Source organism: Puntigrus tetrazona, chromosome 7, assembly GCF_018831695.1.
Source record: "Puntigrus tetrazona isolate hp1 chromosome 7, ASM1883169v1, whole genome shotgun sequence".
NCBI lineage: Eukaryota > Metazoa > Chordata > Actinopteri > Cypriniformes > Cyprinidae > Puntigrus > Puntigrus tetrazona.
The window spans coordinates 999833-1014058 of NC_056705.1; the positions used below are offsets into that span (position 1 = coordinate 999833).

Sequence of the window (14226 nt, forward strand, 5' to 3'; positions counted from 1 at the left end):
GGGAGCTTATGAATGAGTTTGTAGCACTTCATTTCTATTTATTACATGCTTAAACTAAAGATACGCACACACAATTGGTTGTATTTGATTTCTATTGAACGTGTGAATTATACAAGAAACAATTTATACACAGAAAGATTTATTTATTAAAACAGATACAGGAATGTTTTTAATCTTTTTGCAATCACTTTATTTAAAAAAAATCTCTTAATAGGTAAACATGTTTAAGTGCAAAATCTTTGCTAGTGATATTAAATATAGAAAAAATGTTAAGCAAAAAAATATCCCTTGTTTTTGTTTTTTTCCCCTACAGCAAACAGTAGATACGGGAGTAAAACAGTGTTCTGTGATCATTCAACTCCCTCTAGCAATGACATAAGCAGGCAACAATAATCTTAAACTCGGAGAACTTGTATAGAAATATTCTGTTCAGCAGGATTCGGCTGCTGCATTTCCCAGCCACTAGGGGGTGATATGGTGTGTACCATTACTGGGATTTGCATTTGAAATGTATTATGACCTCAAGTTTCAGAAAGAGAAAACGTGTTTTCTCCCCTCACGCTACTTTCAAGAAAGCGGAGCTGGCGTAGGAGAGAGACGTTAGAAAGACAACAATTTACAGTGGTCACTAGTGTGCATATGAGAGTACAAAGTAGTTGGTCAGGCACATTAGTTCTCGTTTCAGTGTGTGTTGTGAGGGGGAAGATTATGTGTGACGCACACCCTGGTCATGTGGCAAGAGTGGCAGAGGAGGTGGGAATCCAGAGGGAAGCACTGAGATCCAGGCTCATCAGAGAGCTGCTTCCCACACTCCTGAGGAAGAGGAACGAGAGGATTGCGGTCATTACTAGCCCGTGGCTTAACATGTAGATATGCGTTTGTCTGACTACTAAATGACAATTATCCAAATTAATCTCCATAATACCCACCTCACAGTGATAACACTCAAAGTGATAATCTTTGTTCATTGACACCACCCTGAGGATCTCCTCACTGCCCTGAAACACAAAAACCATCAAAATGTTTCTCCTGAATTGATCTGAAAGCATCTACTGAACTCCCAGTGAATCGTTTACCTCAGCAGGTAAGATGGGTTGTAAACAGGCAGCGCATTTGGGAGCAAACGTCCTGAAGAAAGGGAAAACAAATTGAATAGAGCTTGTAAAACACTAATACTCTGGACGTGCCTGATGTTGATGTGGCATTCAAACAGTAACTGGACGTGGTACTAATGTCAATTAATGGCTGACTATGGGATATTTTGTGAATAAATCAATTAAAAATCAACAGGTAAAACTACTCACTCCCTAACATTTACATTTAAATAAACTGGTTATTTTTTTGCTGGAATTTAAGTTATTTCACTACGTTTTTGGGATCACGTGATCCTTTACAAATAAGTCTAATATGTAATAGAACTACTGATAATATTTTATGGTAACAGTGGTTTTATTTAACAGGATTACATGATTTATACAAAGTAAAAAAACATTTGAAATAGAACATGTAACAGTGTAAGCGTTCACGCAGCAGCAGAATACGATCGTCAAACCCGTTTCTGAGTCTTTAACACGGTTACGTTCACACACAGCGACGGAACAGCACTGGACAACTAGTTTCACCGCGAGAGAGAAAGAGCCGCTCTGCCGCAAAAACGCGCGTCTACCGTGTGTCACGTGCTTTCATGAGTGTTTTAGGTAACTTACATTAAAGGAGAAAAGTTATCATCGTAAAGTTTTATCCCGTCAGCTTTCCACCGAAGCGGCTCCCGTTAATTTTGTATTCAAATGCTCCGCCTCTCCACCCAAATTTAAAAGCTGCTGTCGGTTAATGACGGTTTGAAGAAAGAACTCGCGGCTAAATTGGACTCGTCGTGTCAGAAATTGATTTTTCAGTTTCACGGACGTCGCCATCTTTGATATTACTTCGGTTACTGGTAAGAAATAAGGGCATGACTGATGTTGCACGTTCACGCAGAAATAATTCTTAACTGTATACTGCTGTGTGAAGGAGACACTTCGAGACTTCGAAATTAAAAAAATTAAATCGTTGTCAATCCCAATTACAGGGCTGACAACCGTACTCTGCTGCTGTGTGAACGTGGCCTAAATATTTTACTGTTATTTATACATATATTTGAATTTCTAAACGCAGTTACAATTACGGATGCCACAATTGCATAATCATTCAAAGCGGCAATTGTTCAAAATGCACTTATGTTATTCTTAAGATGTCTTTCTTTCTTTTAAGTTTTAATTTTAGTATACATATTTTAACTATGTGTTTAAAGACACCAATCTGGTGTATAATTCACATTTGTTCTTATTGAACAATAGGTAATATAATTCATCTGTGTGGCATTGTAGCACATTTTTGCTCTGAACAGAAGTTTGCTTGCACTGTTTGTCACTATATAGAAATTGTGCTGCAAAGTTAGCATAAGACAGTGGACAGAGATATTTTGAAATGTTCTATCAGTAAATAGAAAAATAATCTATGCTATGTAATTCATCAGCCTTCAACACTTTTGATAATTCATGTTATTTTAAGAGATAGATGTTCGCAACTAAACCTAACTGGCAACAAATCTAGCAAAACGCTTCAGAGCAGTTGGTAATGTTACACAAATTGCATTGTTGTTTAATCACTTATAACACTGTTGACTAACAGACCTGTTGTAGTCAGATACGCAGTAGACATTGTTGAGGTAGTCTACTGTGAATGGCACCCCGTCCAAAGCCTTTGAGCAGACCGTACAGCGGAAACATCCAGGGTGATAGGAGTTCCCTAGTGCCTGCAGAATCTGAGTTACACATATGAACAGAGAGAGTTAACACTCAACCTATACAACCTTCAAACACTGACACTGACCTCACAGAGAGAACACTCACCTGCTCCAAGATGAGGTGACCACAAACACTGCACTTCTCAGCTGCCTCCTGGAAGCCTGAGAACTGTGATAAAAGAGAGATTAGGAAAATGTTGGAATATTCATCAAATTATGAACATAACAGATTTTTAAGACGAATACTAAATCTAAAATTGTGTACAATATATTCTAAATAATAAAATTTTAAATATATGCTATTTTAAATATTATAGAATACTTTAAATATAATTAGTGCTGCTATTATTTAAAAAAAAAAAAAAAAAGACAATTTGTATTCAATATTTATTTTTTTATAAGTGAAACATTTAAATCCAGTTCTCTAGAAAAAAAATCTAATCTTTTAAATAGAAATATTACAATACATTAGTGAATATTAACTAGAAGTATTCCCACTACCTTGAATTTTATACTTAAAAAATATTCAACCCCTAAACGCTAACTAAAATTCATACTAAAAAGACCACATGAAGTCATCCCTACCATGTAATCCTCCTTACAGTAAACTGAGCCATTGACATTGTAAAAGTCCTTGTTGCGTAGCGTTCTTCCTACAAGCAAAAACAAGATAAGACAGCTGTTCAGACCAGCATGAGAGAGATACTGACCTAAATGAAGAAGTATTGCAATACTGGCTTTGGCTATATGACTTAAATGCTGCATTACAGACTGATAACTCACCGCAGGAAACACATGTGAAGCAGCGGGTGTGATAGAGGCTGTCCAGGGCCTGGCACGCATTATCTGCACCATATACACCTTTACTGCACTTCACACATGTACCTGAAAACAAGAACACAAACACTGACTGAGTACACTATAAACAGATGCATCAGAGGCTTCACACACACACACACACACACACACACAATTCGAGTGGCTATCTAGGACAATGAGGTCATCATCCAATCATACCAATTACATAAAATGCAGGCGGCAGAGCTGTCTGGACTTAAAAATACGTGTCTGCACCTCATAACTCGTGCATTCTTCTCCCATAATACCAGCCAGTGGGTTTCTTTCTTGTAGTAACAGTACACACACTAATAAATCCGAACTATGCAAACCTTTCATTACTCTGGGAAAAAAAGGCTAATAGGCCGTTGGATGCAGGAATTAGATATTGTGATGTGTCGGAATGAGGTAATGTCTTCGACTTTGCACAGGTGCTTTTCAGACAACAGGGAGGTTTCCTTGTTGCAACAAAGCACTTCACACACAGAAGGCACAAACACACACCCAACCCTCACAATTGAGTGTGTGAGAGAGCCTTCCCTCAGGACTCAAATACCTGAGCTAAACAAGCACACGCCAGCACACGCTAGTGCACGCTAACACACATGAACACACCCTCACTTAAACTGTGGCTGGCTGAAAGCCGAAAGCATTTACACACACACACACACACACACACATACAGAGAAACCTCCTTTCAACCGAGCCTCTGTCCTACTGTATTACTCACAGCTCTTTGGTATGACCAGTGTATCACAGAGCCTGTAATTTAGGGTCATGCATAATCACTATGCTCGCTCTAGGCAGATATTTTTGACTTTGGAGTCGGTTCAGAATTCTATGTAGACTTGGGTGGAGGGGTTATATATTCGCTCTGTGACTCGCGAGTTAGTTATTATGGTTAGTTAAAAAAACTGCCTAAATGTGGAGGGCTAGTATGTATTTTTGAAGTCTGACTGGATGCGTTTCATGTGTTGCTTTTTGCTTCCGAGAACCTTTGCATGTTTTAGCAGGTCCGAAGCAGTCTTCATCTCACCACATCACACGCGCTCACAGCCTACTGCCAGATATACACACATCATTAGTCATAAACAAACCAGCCAAATTGGACAAGTTAGTGATCTCACCGAAGTACTCCTGTCTGTCCACGGACAACGCCGACTGCTCTTCCAGGGATTTCCCTGGAGCTCCGACTGGGGCTGGAGTAGATACGGAGCTGGGTAGGATGGTGGCAGACACAGGCTGTTCTTTTAAAGTCAGGCCTCCAAGTAACGCTTCTCCTTCCAGGGCAGCATCCCTCAATAGCAGGCGGGTGAGCTCCTGCTGGTATCGGGTCCCTAGCAGGTCGGAGTGTCGCGCCCTCTCGCCCACACCATCACCTCTTGATCCCCGCTGGTCAGTGGGACCCCATTCTGGTTCTGCTCGGTGGAAGGTGACAGTGTGTGTGCTCAGTGCAGGGGGATATGAGTGACGACTGTCCTGCACACTTCCTGACACCCCCTCGAGACAGTCCCTCCAAACCTCCATAGGGGGCGCTCCTGTTTTCCCGGACACCTGTATGGGGTAGGCCTGAACCGAGGTGGCACCACCGAGTTGGGTCGAGGAGAGCTGGAGCTGCTGGGTGGGCCCAGGTGTATGGCGGGTGTCATAGCCCAAACTGATGCCACTGGTCCGATTACTGCTGCAACGACTTCCCATGGGACTCCCGCCTCCTCCACCTCCTCCGCTAGCAGTACTGCTCGCAAAACTGGAGCGAGGGCTTGCCAACACGGACTCTTGTAGGCTAAAAGAGGAGCAAGGGCTCAACGCTGGTGCAGGGGGGAAGAAGAACCCTCCTATTCCGCTGTCATGGGTCCTTTGCGGGGGGTGCGAGAGGGAAGCAGGCCTCACACTGTCCCATGGTTCACCACCCGAGCTCAAACGCTTGTAGAACAGAGCTTCCTGCAGAGACAAACGCTTGTGGCGCTCTAAGTCGTGGAGGAAGCTGGGCTCCACAGCGGACGTACGGGCGGCTGAGCTGTGCGTTGGGTATGGAGGTGGAACGGACGACAGCGGAGGAGGCTGGGCGAGAAGCTGCTGGCGGCGAACGAGCTGCTGGAGCTCCAAAGAATAACGCCGCTGCTTCAAGGCCGCGCGAGAATTTGGGCTGTACGCCCCCTGTGGGTCACCTTCGCCTCTGGGCGAGTTGCCCCGTTCCACCGCTTCTGGTAAGTAGCAGGACGCTCGCTGCTGGGGCGACCGACGCCGCAGAGGGGCGAGCGTAGACGGGTGATGTTCGATCCCAGGCCCGCAATCCTCCGGTACCGTGGCCGAGGTGGTATTCGAGGGTGCCATTCTCTGAGAGGTGGCCACTTTGCCAGGTCTTCCGGCTGACTGACCACAAACCTCTACGGAGGAAGAAGAGGAGAGCGGGAACTGAGGCGTGCTCACGGGTGCGCTGATCTGCACCAGGGTCCCGTTATTGGCATTGTTGCTGTTACTGTTGTTATTTATATTGGCCAAGTCGTTTTTCTTTTTGCTGAATTTGACACTTCCGGAGTCACTCAGTTTGAGCTTCTGCTTGAGTTTGCTGCCGAGCCGTTCCATCGTTGGTTTAATAAACGCTCAACTACAATATAAAATATATAAAAGGTACGAATCGAATTTCTCTTAGATGCCACCAAAAAACAACTACAGTTTAAATAGCGTACTACATAAATACAGTGAAATACAGTGTGGGCACAAGCATCATTCAAGTGTTTCAACAGCAGATGAGATAACAGAACAAAAGATATGTGACATCCAAAGGTTATAACAAAATAATAATAATAATAATAATAATAATTAAAAAAAACAAAAACAAATCCACACACACAAAAACGAACTGTTAAAAACTAATACTTTCTGATGTTCTACAAAAATAAATATTTGACTTTGAAGATAAATAAAAACACTATGACATTTTCCGCAGGCTACATGTCGTACTGGTTAGACTTTTGTCTCCAAACTGTTTGCTTGTGATGAATTTGCTGGACATGCGTGCGAACAGGAGCATGTTCATCCATTTGTTTGCGATCCTTTTTGCAGCTACTTGTGGCCTTGTCTTCGGCAGCGAGCAAGCGAACGTGTGAAAACTACCGTCAGGTTTCAAAGAGTCTTGAAATCCGCTCCCAGACTCGCGCAGAACCGATCCATTCAAACGCAGTCACATCCGCGACACCGATCCACTGTTGTCGGAACCACTTGCAAGTCTTATAATTACCACTTGGTTCTTTGTCTCTGTGGATTTATCTAAACGGCGCCGCCGGTTGTTTAAAAAAAAAAAAAAAGAGTTTGAATACTGAATAAATTCCAACGAGGTTTCCTTTGATTGTTTTGAAGTTAAACACACAGGTTACGGGATACACCACGGCCACTTTCTGACTCAACTAGCGGCTTTCAAAAAAAGCAACCTGAAAACGTTTTTTTCCTGTGCGGATAACAGAGCCGTCCGTATGCGAAAACCCAAAAGCGTTTATTCCTCAGCAAAAAAGGGTACAAGGCAGATCAAAGCCTCCTGTTGTCCCGCAGGATTTCCACTTTGCCCGGTCCAGTTTGAAAGAAAATGACCATTATTCCCCCAGAAGTGGAAGTCTTCAGAAGCGTGTTAACAATAAAAAAACACAGCTGCAGCGAGTCGAAGGGAGGAAGTTCGCGAGTCGCTCACCCAAACATATTCGCAGAGATAAACACGCACTGCGCACTCTACGCCGGAAAACTGCGCTAAAATGTTCAACGTACAGTTTCTTTCTTTCCAAATTTTTTCCCTTCCTCCCCCTTTCTTCTTCCTCTGTGGCTTTTTTCCCGACCGGAACACCTTTCCCCCGGGCAGCGCGCATGAATAGCATCCCACTATTTCGTCACACAGCCCAACTTCTTAAACAGACTGTGCCCATTGGTTCAGCCTGCTGTTTGGACTTACACAAACAACCTTGACATAATCGCACACATTTATCAAATGACTAAAATAAAAAAAAAAGACAAATGCATTTTATGTTAGTCCGAGGGCTCATAATCAGTGGTTTAATTCATAAATATGTACCAATCAATCGTCTGTAAATAAAACAATAAACTCAAAGTAAAGTAGAATGCAGCCACGAATCAAACCAATTCTCTTTTGTTTATAACACCTCTAATTTTATCACACGCGATGTGGCGGCACGTGACGAAAAATCGATTTAATTAGACCTAAAGTAGCGTTTAAAAACGCTAACCCGTAAACATGCAAATGGTTCGAAGACCTTACATATTTTCCGCGTCGTTTTTTCAACCCTAAGGCCTAATTGGTCGTGCCGTGCCTTTCGTCTGTGGAATGTGCGGAGGGATACAGCTAAGTTCCCTGGGACAGCGTGAGTCGGCCGCGTGTGTGCTTTTCGCGAGCGCAACAATGTAACTGTTTTTCTTTTCTTCCCTCGCGGAAAATGCCTCTCGCTGCTCCATAGTTACCGAGTGGCATAAATTCCGGTGACAACTGACCTGCTGTCGTACGGTTACTGTATTCAACCCCACCGAGACCCTAAAAAGACCCAGTGCTGTTCTTTTGTTTAAAACATGTTTTTTTCCCTACCCCGGAGCTCCCTCCTCCCCTTCTGGTCTCGTCTGCAGCTTCTCCTGCGGTTTTGTGGGAGCGCGCACCAGCGAGTGGGGACTTGTCCTGGAGCGCACGCGGGAATGTTTCAGCGCTTACTCAGCACTGCTCGAGCCCGTACACAGGAGGCATGAAGGGATCAATTTATTATCGAAGCGGAAGGTGTTAAGGGCCGGTCCTCAGACCGTGGCGCCGCTGTGTCGTGTTTTTACAAGAGCTTTTTTTCATCTCAAGACTGCGTTATGAATGAGACCGTGTCAGTCGGTCACAAGTCCGTTTCTAAAAAATTACTCTAAAGTTTATTCAACGTTTTAAGAAAGCGCCACGGGAAATCGTTTGTATACATGCCACCGCCACCGGCAGACACACGCATTCTCAGTTTACACGGCCGTAACGCGTTTGTTTTTATTTTTGTTTGTTATCTTGTGTCCCGAGATCAAGCTGTGATTAGAAAAGCTGAAAATAAACTAGTTTATTCAACAGGTGAATCAGACGAGTCCGCGTTGTGTTTGATGGGACTGCGGCGTCACCTACTGGTAGAACAAAGTCACTTCGCCCGTACTCCAGAGTCTCTGTATTTTTTTACATCTTGCTTGCCGTAGTTGGTATAATCCAAAATGGCGGCATCCTTGAGGACGTTGTGTGCCGCAGGTGAGACCGTGTGTTTAGCAGGATGTTTGTTTTTGTAAACCTGTCGTGCAGTGTTGGAAAACAGACCTTGTGTTATTGAGCTCAGTGTGCGTATAAACGTTATTCTTGTGCCATCCGCCAGCGTGCTAATGGATGTCTGTGTTGCTGGTGTTCTGTCACAGTGTAACTCTTTTCACTTATCACTTACAGTGTCGATGCAGTCTGTACGCCCGTTTTCATCGTCGTGTGTGACCCTTGCAGGAAGGAAGTGGAGACTGGAGTGAGTTTTCTCTGCATGTTGACATTGACAAAATTGTACTTAAAATTTCATTAGCGTGTAGTCAAAATTTCACTAAAATCACTTGTGATTATGTACAAATAATAATAAAGGTGAAAAGTGTATTTGCAAAAACAGGTAACTCAAATCAAGTTTTTTTTAGTACTTTACGTTATTGTGTTTTTAACAAATAATGGTTGATTGAGATTAATTGGTTTTTAACCTAGTCAAAAAAATAAATAAATTAACAACTGCTGGTTGATTGAGATTATGTGTTTTTGAATACTGAGAACTTGGTGATAAATGGAGTAGTGTTTTTAAAAATATATTTTTACCTGTTATAACTGAGAATATTTCTAACATTTTCTTGTTTTACAGTTAGTTATTTTTGTCTTTAAGCTTTTAGAAATGGGCCTGTAATTAGGCTTGTTAATTTGCATTTAGGCTGCTTTTGACCAAAAGGTATGCGTGTTCTGCAAATGTAATTGTTTATTAACAAATTGCATTAGTTATGTTTTTAATTTTGATTTTGTTTTATGATATTTATGTATTATATCATTCATATTGGAGCGGTGGCAGCAGAGATTAAGGACGTTTAATATTGCGTGCAAACAATCTCACACTGTTTAATGCTTTGTTATACAGTGCTGTCCTCGGTAAACTGAGACATCTGGTCACCTTAAATTGAGTTGATGACAAATATAAATGCTGGTGACGATACAAAAGAGAAATGTTTTTAAAATCCAGTTTATATAAAGCTTTATACGGTTTTGAATAAAATTAACACTAACTGAAAAACCTGATTTACATTACATTCTATTGCCATTGGTTTATCTTCCTGTCAGTGTTTTGTTTTCTTACATGCTTCATTGGCGTGCTCTCTTTTTTGTTTGCAGAAATGGTTTGGCACGTAGTGGGTCAGAGTATGGGCCATTAACAGATCTGCCTGACTGGTCGTATGCAGGTGAAATTTATTTAGTATTTTGTTAAAAGCCTAAAGCAACAGTGGGGCGTTTAATATAGATATACTGTGCTTGTTAATTATTTTGTATGCATCAGTATTTGTCAAAAAAACCTGTCACCAGTTGAATGAGAATCTAAATACTGACAATGATTTGTATAAATGATGTGATTTCCAGATGGAAGGCCTGCACCTCCATTGAAGGGGCAGATCCGCAGGCAAAAGCAAAGAGAGGAGTTTGCTGTAAGACTCTTACGGTTTTGGATTGTTTTGTTCCTGCGTTTTTCATTCTAACAAAAACATGAGATGTTTCATTTGTGTGTACGTTTAGAGAAGAGCGGTGTATCTGAGTGCAGAGGTGGATGAAGGGATGAAGCGATGGCGGGAGAAGAAAGAAGAGGAGAAATGTAAAGAAGAGCACCTGAAATCCTTACTGCTAAAGCCTAAAGGACATTTATTATTAAAGAACAAAAAATAAAAGATGCTTCAAGACAAAAAAAAAAAAAAGCTTGGAAATGATTTCTGTTTTTATTGATAAACGCACTATAACAGTACATTCACGAGCAGAGACCACGCCACAACTGAATACACAAGTAATAGTTTGTTCTGAATGTATGGATATGTTTGAAGAGGATGAAAAGGATAGGAGAGGAAATAGGATTGATGTTGACTGGGTGTCTAGAATTGATGACCGGAGACTCAGAGAGGGGGTATCGTCTCGGCAGACAGTTAGGACCCCCCAGATGTTACCCGAAAATAATTATGATGGCTGCTTTGATTAAAAGGGGAGGGAAGGGAGGGTTTGAAAGAAAGAGGCAACCAGGGGCGTATGAGGTGGCCTGATATAAGCATTCAGGAAGTGAGTTGATTGGTAGGAGTGTGGCGTGAACGCACACTCCTGAAGTTCAGCTAACCAATTATCTCCATTACTCTTATTGCGGTAGAAAATGTTTTGATTGCAAAGGTGATTGTAGGAGGATATTTAGTTCTGACGGAAGATGCTGTCTTTCTGAGACACTAGTTTCCAGGGAGGCATGTCATAAACAAAGGATGCAATTTTTTTAATTTATTTTTTTTATTTGTTTACTTTTTTTTTTTAGACAAATTTTGTTTTAGGCAAGAATTGTATGCAACGGCATATTTTTTACTATTACAATATTTGCTGTTATTATTTTGTCATAAAAAAAGAGGCATTCAGCCTTTTGATAGAAACTGTACATACACATTTTATTTCAGGTAAAAGCATTTTTAGTGGATTATGAAATGAGAAAATAAGTCAACCTCACTTTGTGTTGTGGAAATATGCAAGAATTTTCAGCAGTCGTTACTTCAGTCTATATTGTCACATGGTTGTTCAGAAACCATTGTAATATGCTTATTTATTAAAATTAGGAAACAGTTAAAATGGTATTAGTGATAACATTTTATATATGATATTTTTATATATTTGAAGTATTTACTTAAACTGAATCTGTATTTATTACATACATTTTAATGGAAAACGGGTTGAAATGTAGTCATTAAATTTCACAGTTAAAACGTCAAGAAATGGTCAGTTGACATATTCTGTGACTCCACTAGGCCGCAGTGTTTCTCCATCTGTTCTGCTGATCCTCTGGCAGCCATTTGTCTCTGACCTGGTCTCTCTGATTGTGGGATAAAAAGTTCCTGCACATAACACAGACTGACCTATTCTGCTTTTTCAGCTTCCACGTGTTTATATTTTTCATTTCATTATTTTTGCTAGTCTTTCCGTGGCCATCCGTAGTTTTTATCTTTGACAAAATTGCTGCCATAAAATGGATTCCAAGGTACAGACTAGCATTGAGATGAGACTATTGCCATACCATCTCCTGCCTGAGAAAGCAATTAAGGGTGTTGCTATAGCGACTCTATTTTATATTAGCCGCAAAATGCCATTTCACTTTCCTGTTTTTTTTTTCCATAGAACCTTGAAAATCAATCAGTATGCCTCTGAAATATAAGGAAGTTGTATGCTAATTATTCTCTAAACAGTAGCCTTTATCTTAAACATTAATTTTTTTTTTTTTTTCTTTCTAGTCCATAGGTCTTCAGTATGAGAGGTTATAGCTCATCACTGTTTGTCACTGTCTGGTTTGATGGTCTTCTCTCTCTCTCTCTCTCTCTCTCTCTCTCTCGCTCTCTCTCTCCCAGAGACATATACACACACAGGTCTTCCTGCTGATTTCAGCAGCCTCTCTCCATAATTATGGCTCCAGTTGCTGAACTGCAGATTTTTTCCTCTGGTGTTTTACTGGACCCTGGATCAGATTCAACCATTTTTGTCAGCACTATGAGAAAGTTTTGTTTAAGATGTATGCTGACAAAAACAACAGAAACCCACTCTCACACCGCTGAATGCTTCAAAACCACAGTTACGATTACATATATTTTATAGTTTTAGGTTTTATTAAGCCAATCCATTACTGTCTCCTGGTCTGTGTCATTCAGAAAATGCTATTGTTCACAAACACTGAGACAAAAATCAAGGCGAGTTTTTATATGCTGATTTTTCTCATATTGTTTGACTTTTACCAACAGATTTTTTCCTTTGTTCGTTTCCTTGCCTTTCTCTATCTCCCTCGCTCTGTCACTCCCTCATGTTGTTTTGGTTTTCCACAGAATGAGATCCAGATGTTTTTTTTTGATGTGCAGGAGGAGAGAGAGAGAGAGAGCAGAGGACAGGAAGGGTAGGGGAGGGACGAAAGATGAGGTGAATGTGCAGTCCTTTAGCATACGTAGAGAAAAAAGAGGGAAAAAAGGCGGTGAGTCGAAAACAGATGAGAAATATTAGAGCATAGAGCGAAAGTGTGTGAAGATGGCAGACTGGGGGCCTAGATGTATGAATGTGCGCTGGAGTGGGTCCTAACAGGATATGACAAAGCTAGAGTTACAGTATGTGTTTGGCCCGGGGGATTGGATACGGCAATACACCTCCTGCGTCAAATGTTAAGGGAGACGTAGAAAGATTTGGAATAAAATTAAGTATTCTGCTCACAAGTGATACTTTCCTTGATTTAATTCGAAAAAAGCTATCACTAAAAGCTATTAAAATGTTTTTTAGACAATTTTTAAATTCATGTAAATAATTTCATCATGATTTTAAACATTTTAAGATGAAAAGTCTGTTAAACAGTACATATGTATACTTACATTTATATACAAAGACCATGTAAATAACCATTTATTTGTGCTACTTGACAATGGCCTAATAAAGCTATGTATGGTTAAAAAACGTTCTAAAACATTTTTAATGTGACTTTTGTAGAACAAAAAAGGAAATAAAATGACGTTTTCAGTTTCAATAAAAATCAAAAGTGCTTAGAGCTGAGGAAATGGCCAAGGTGCTGTCCTTATATTAAAACAATCATTATGAAATTCCCCAAATTATTAAGTTTAATTATTTAAAAAATCAAATCTTTTTACATTTGGGAAATGGGAAAAAACAAAAAAATTGCACATATAATTAATTTAAATTAAATGAATTTAATATAATGTATTTTTATGAATCAAATTAAATGCATGAACTGAATCGGGCAGAAATAGGTCTTTACGGTAACAGTTGTAGGTTCTCACTTTTTACTCAGTGACCTGATTGATGTTTTTTCCAGTATAAGTTTGAACTTGCCCTCCTCTGCTCCTCTCTTGACTTCTGTTCACCTCTCAGTCAGCAGTGTGTGGTAAAAAGTATAGTAATGTAGGTTACACAAAACACATATACACAGTCTGAATTGCAAGCAACTGGCCAGGCCACGTCCTGTTCGCCAGCTCAGCGTGTATGTGGGCGTTTGTGTACTTTTTCTCCGGCCACCCCACGAGACAAGAAGCAAGCTCACCAAACATGCCTGCCAGAGCTCTCTCACACCACCATGACCAGAGCCAGACTTCCTGTCCTGTCCTTAGCTCATCTGTCCATCCCAGAGATGACACAGTTTAAGTGAACATGTAATATGTAGAAATAATATATTCACGTTTTAATAATTTACTCGCTAAGCAAGTTAATAAGGTCAGCCACAATTTCCAGAAATGTTTTTTTTTTTTTTTTTTGTCAGAAGGGCAAAGTGCGCCAGAGACAGAACAAAAGAAGAAATGCAAGAGTAATCATCAGT

General features: G+C 40.6%; 2 protein-coding genes across 5 annotated transcripts; one reads left to right on the top strand and one right to left on the bottom strand.

The window, feature by feature from the left end:
• Positions 1-44: 44 nt before the first annotated feature.
• ajuba (ajuba LIM protein) lies at positions 45-7715 on the bottom strand. Its single transcript, XM_043244539.1, has 8 exons — positions 4750-7715; positions 3569-3670; positions 3371-3438; positions 2892-2954; positions 2673-2803; positions 1077-1128; positions 930-998; positions 45-813 (listed from the first exon to the last, which is right to left on the bottom strand). Exons 1-8 carry the CDS (start codon positions 6206-6208, stop codon positions 682-684), a joined length of 2076 nt encoding a protein of 691 aa, XP_043100474.1. The 5' UTR covers positions 6209-7715; the 3' UTR covers positions 45-681.
• Positions 7716-7866: 151 nt separating this feature from the next.
• Positions 7867-10594, top strand: mrpl52 (mitochondrial ribosomal protein L52). 4 transcript variants are annotated; one of them, XM_043244542.1, is made up of 6 exons: positions 7875-7989; positions 8712-8879; positions 9069-9138; positions 10032-10099; positions 10275-10339; positions 10428-10594. In XM_043244542.1, the coding sequence occupies exons 2-6, from the start codon at positions 8846-8848 to the stop codon at positions 10572-10574; spliced, it is 384 nt and encodes a 127-aa protein (XP_043100477.1). In that variant the 5' UTR covers positions 7875-7989; positions 8712-8845; the 3' UTR covers positions 10575-10594. The 4 variants fall into 4 exon arrangements, with proteins under 4 accessions (XP_043100475.1, XP_043100477.1, XP_043100476.1 ...); XM_043244540.1 differs by lacking the exon at positions 8712-8879 and having other exon boundaries at positions 7867-7989; XM_043244541.1 differs by lacking the exon at positions 7875-7989 and having other exon boundaries at positions 8049-8879.
• Positions 10595-14226: the final 3632 nt, after the last annotated feature.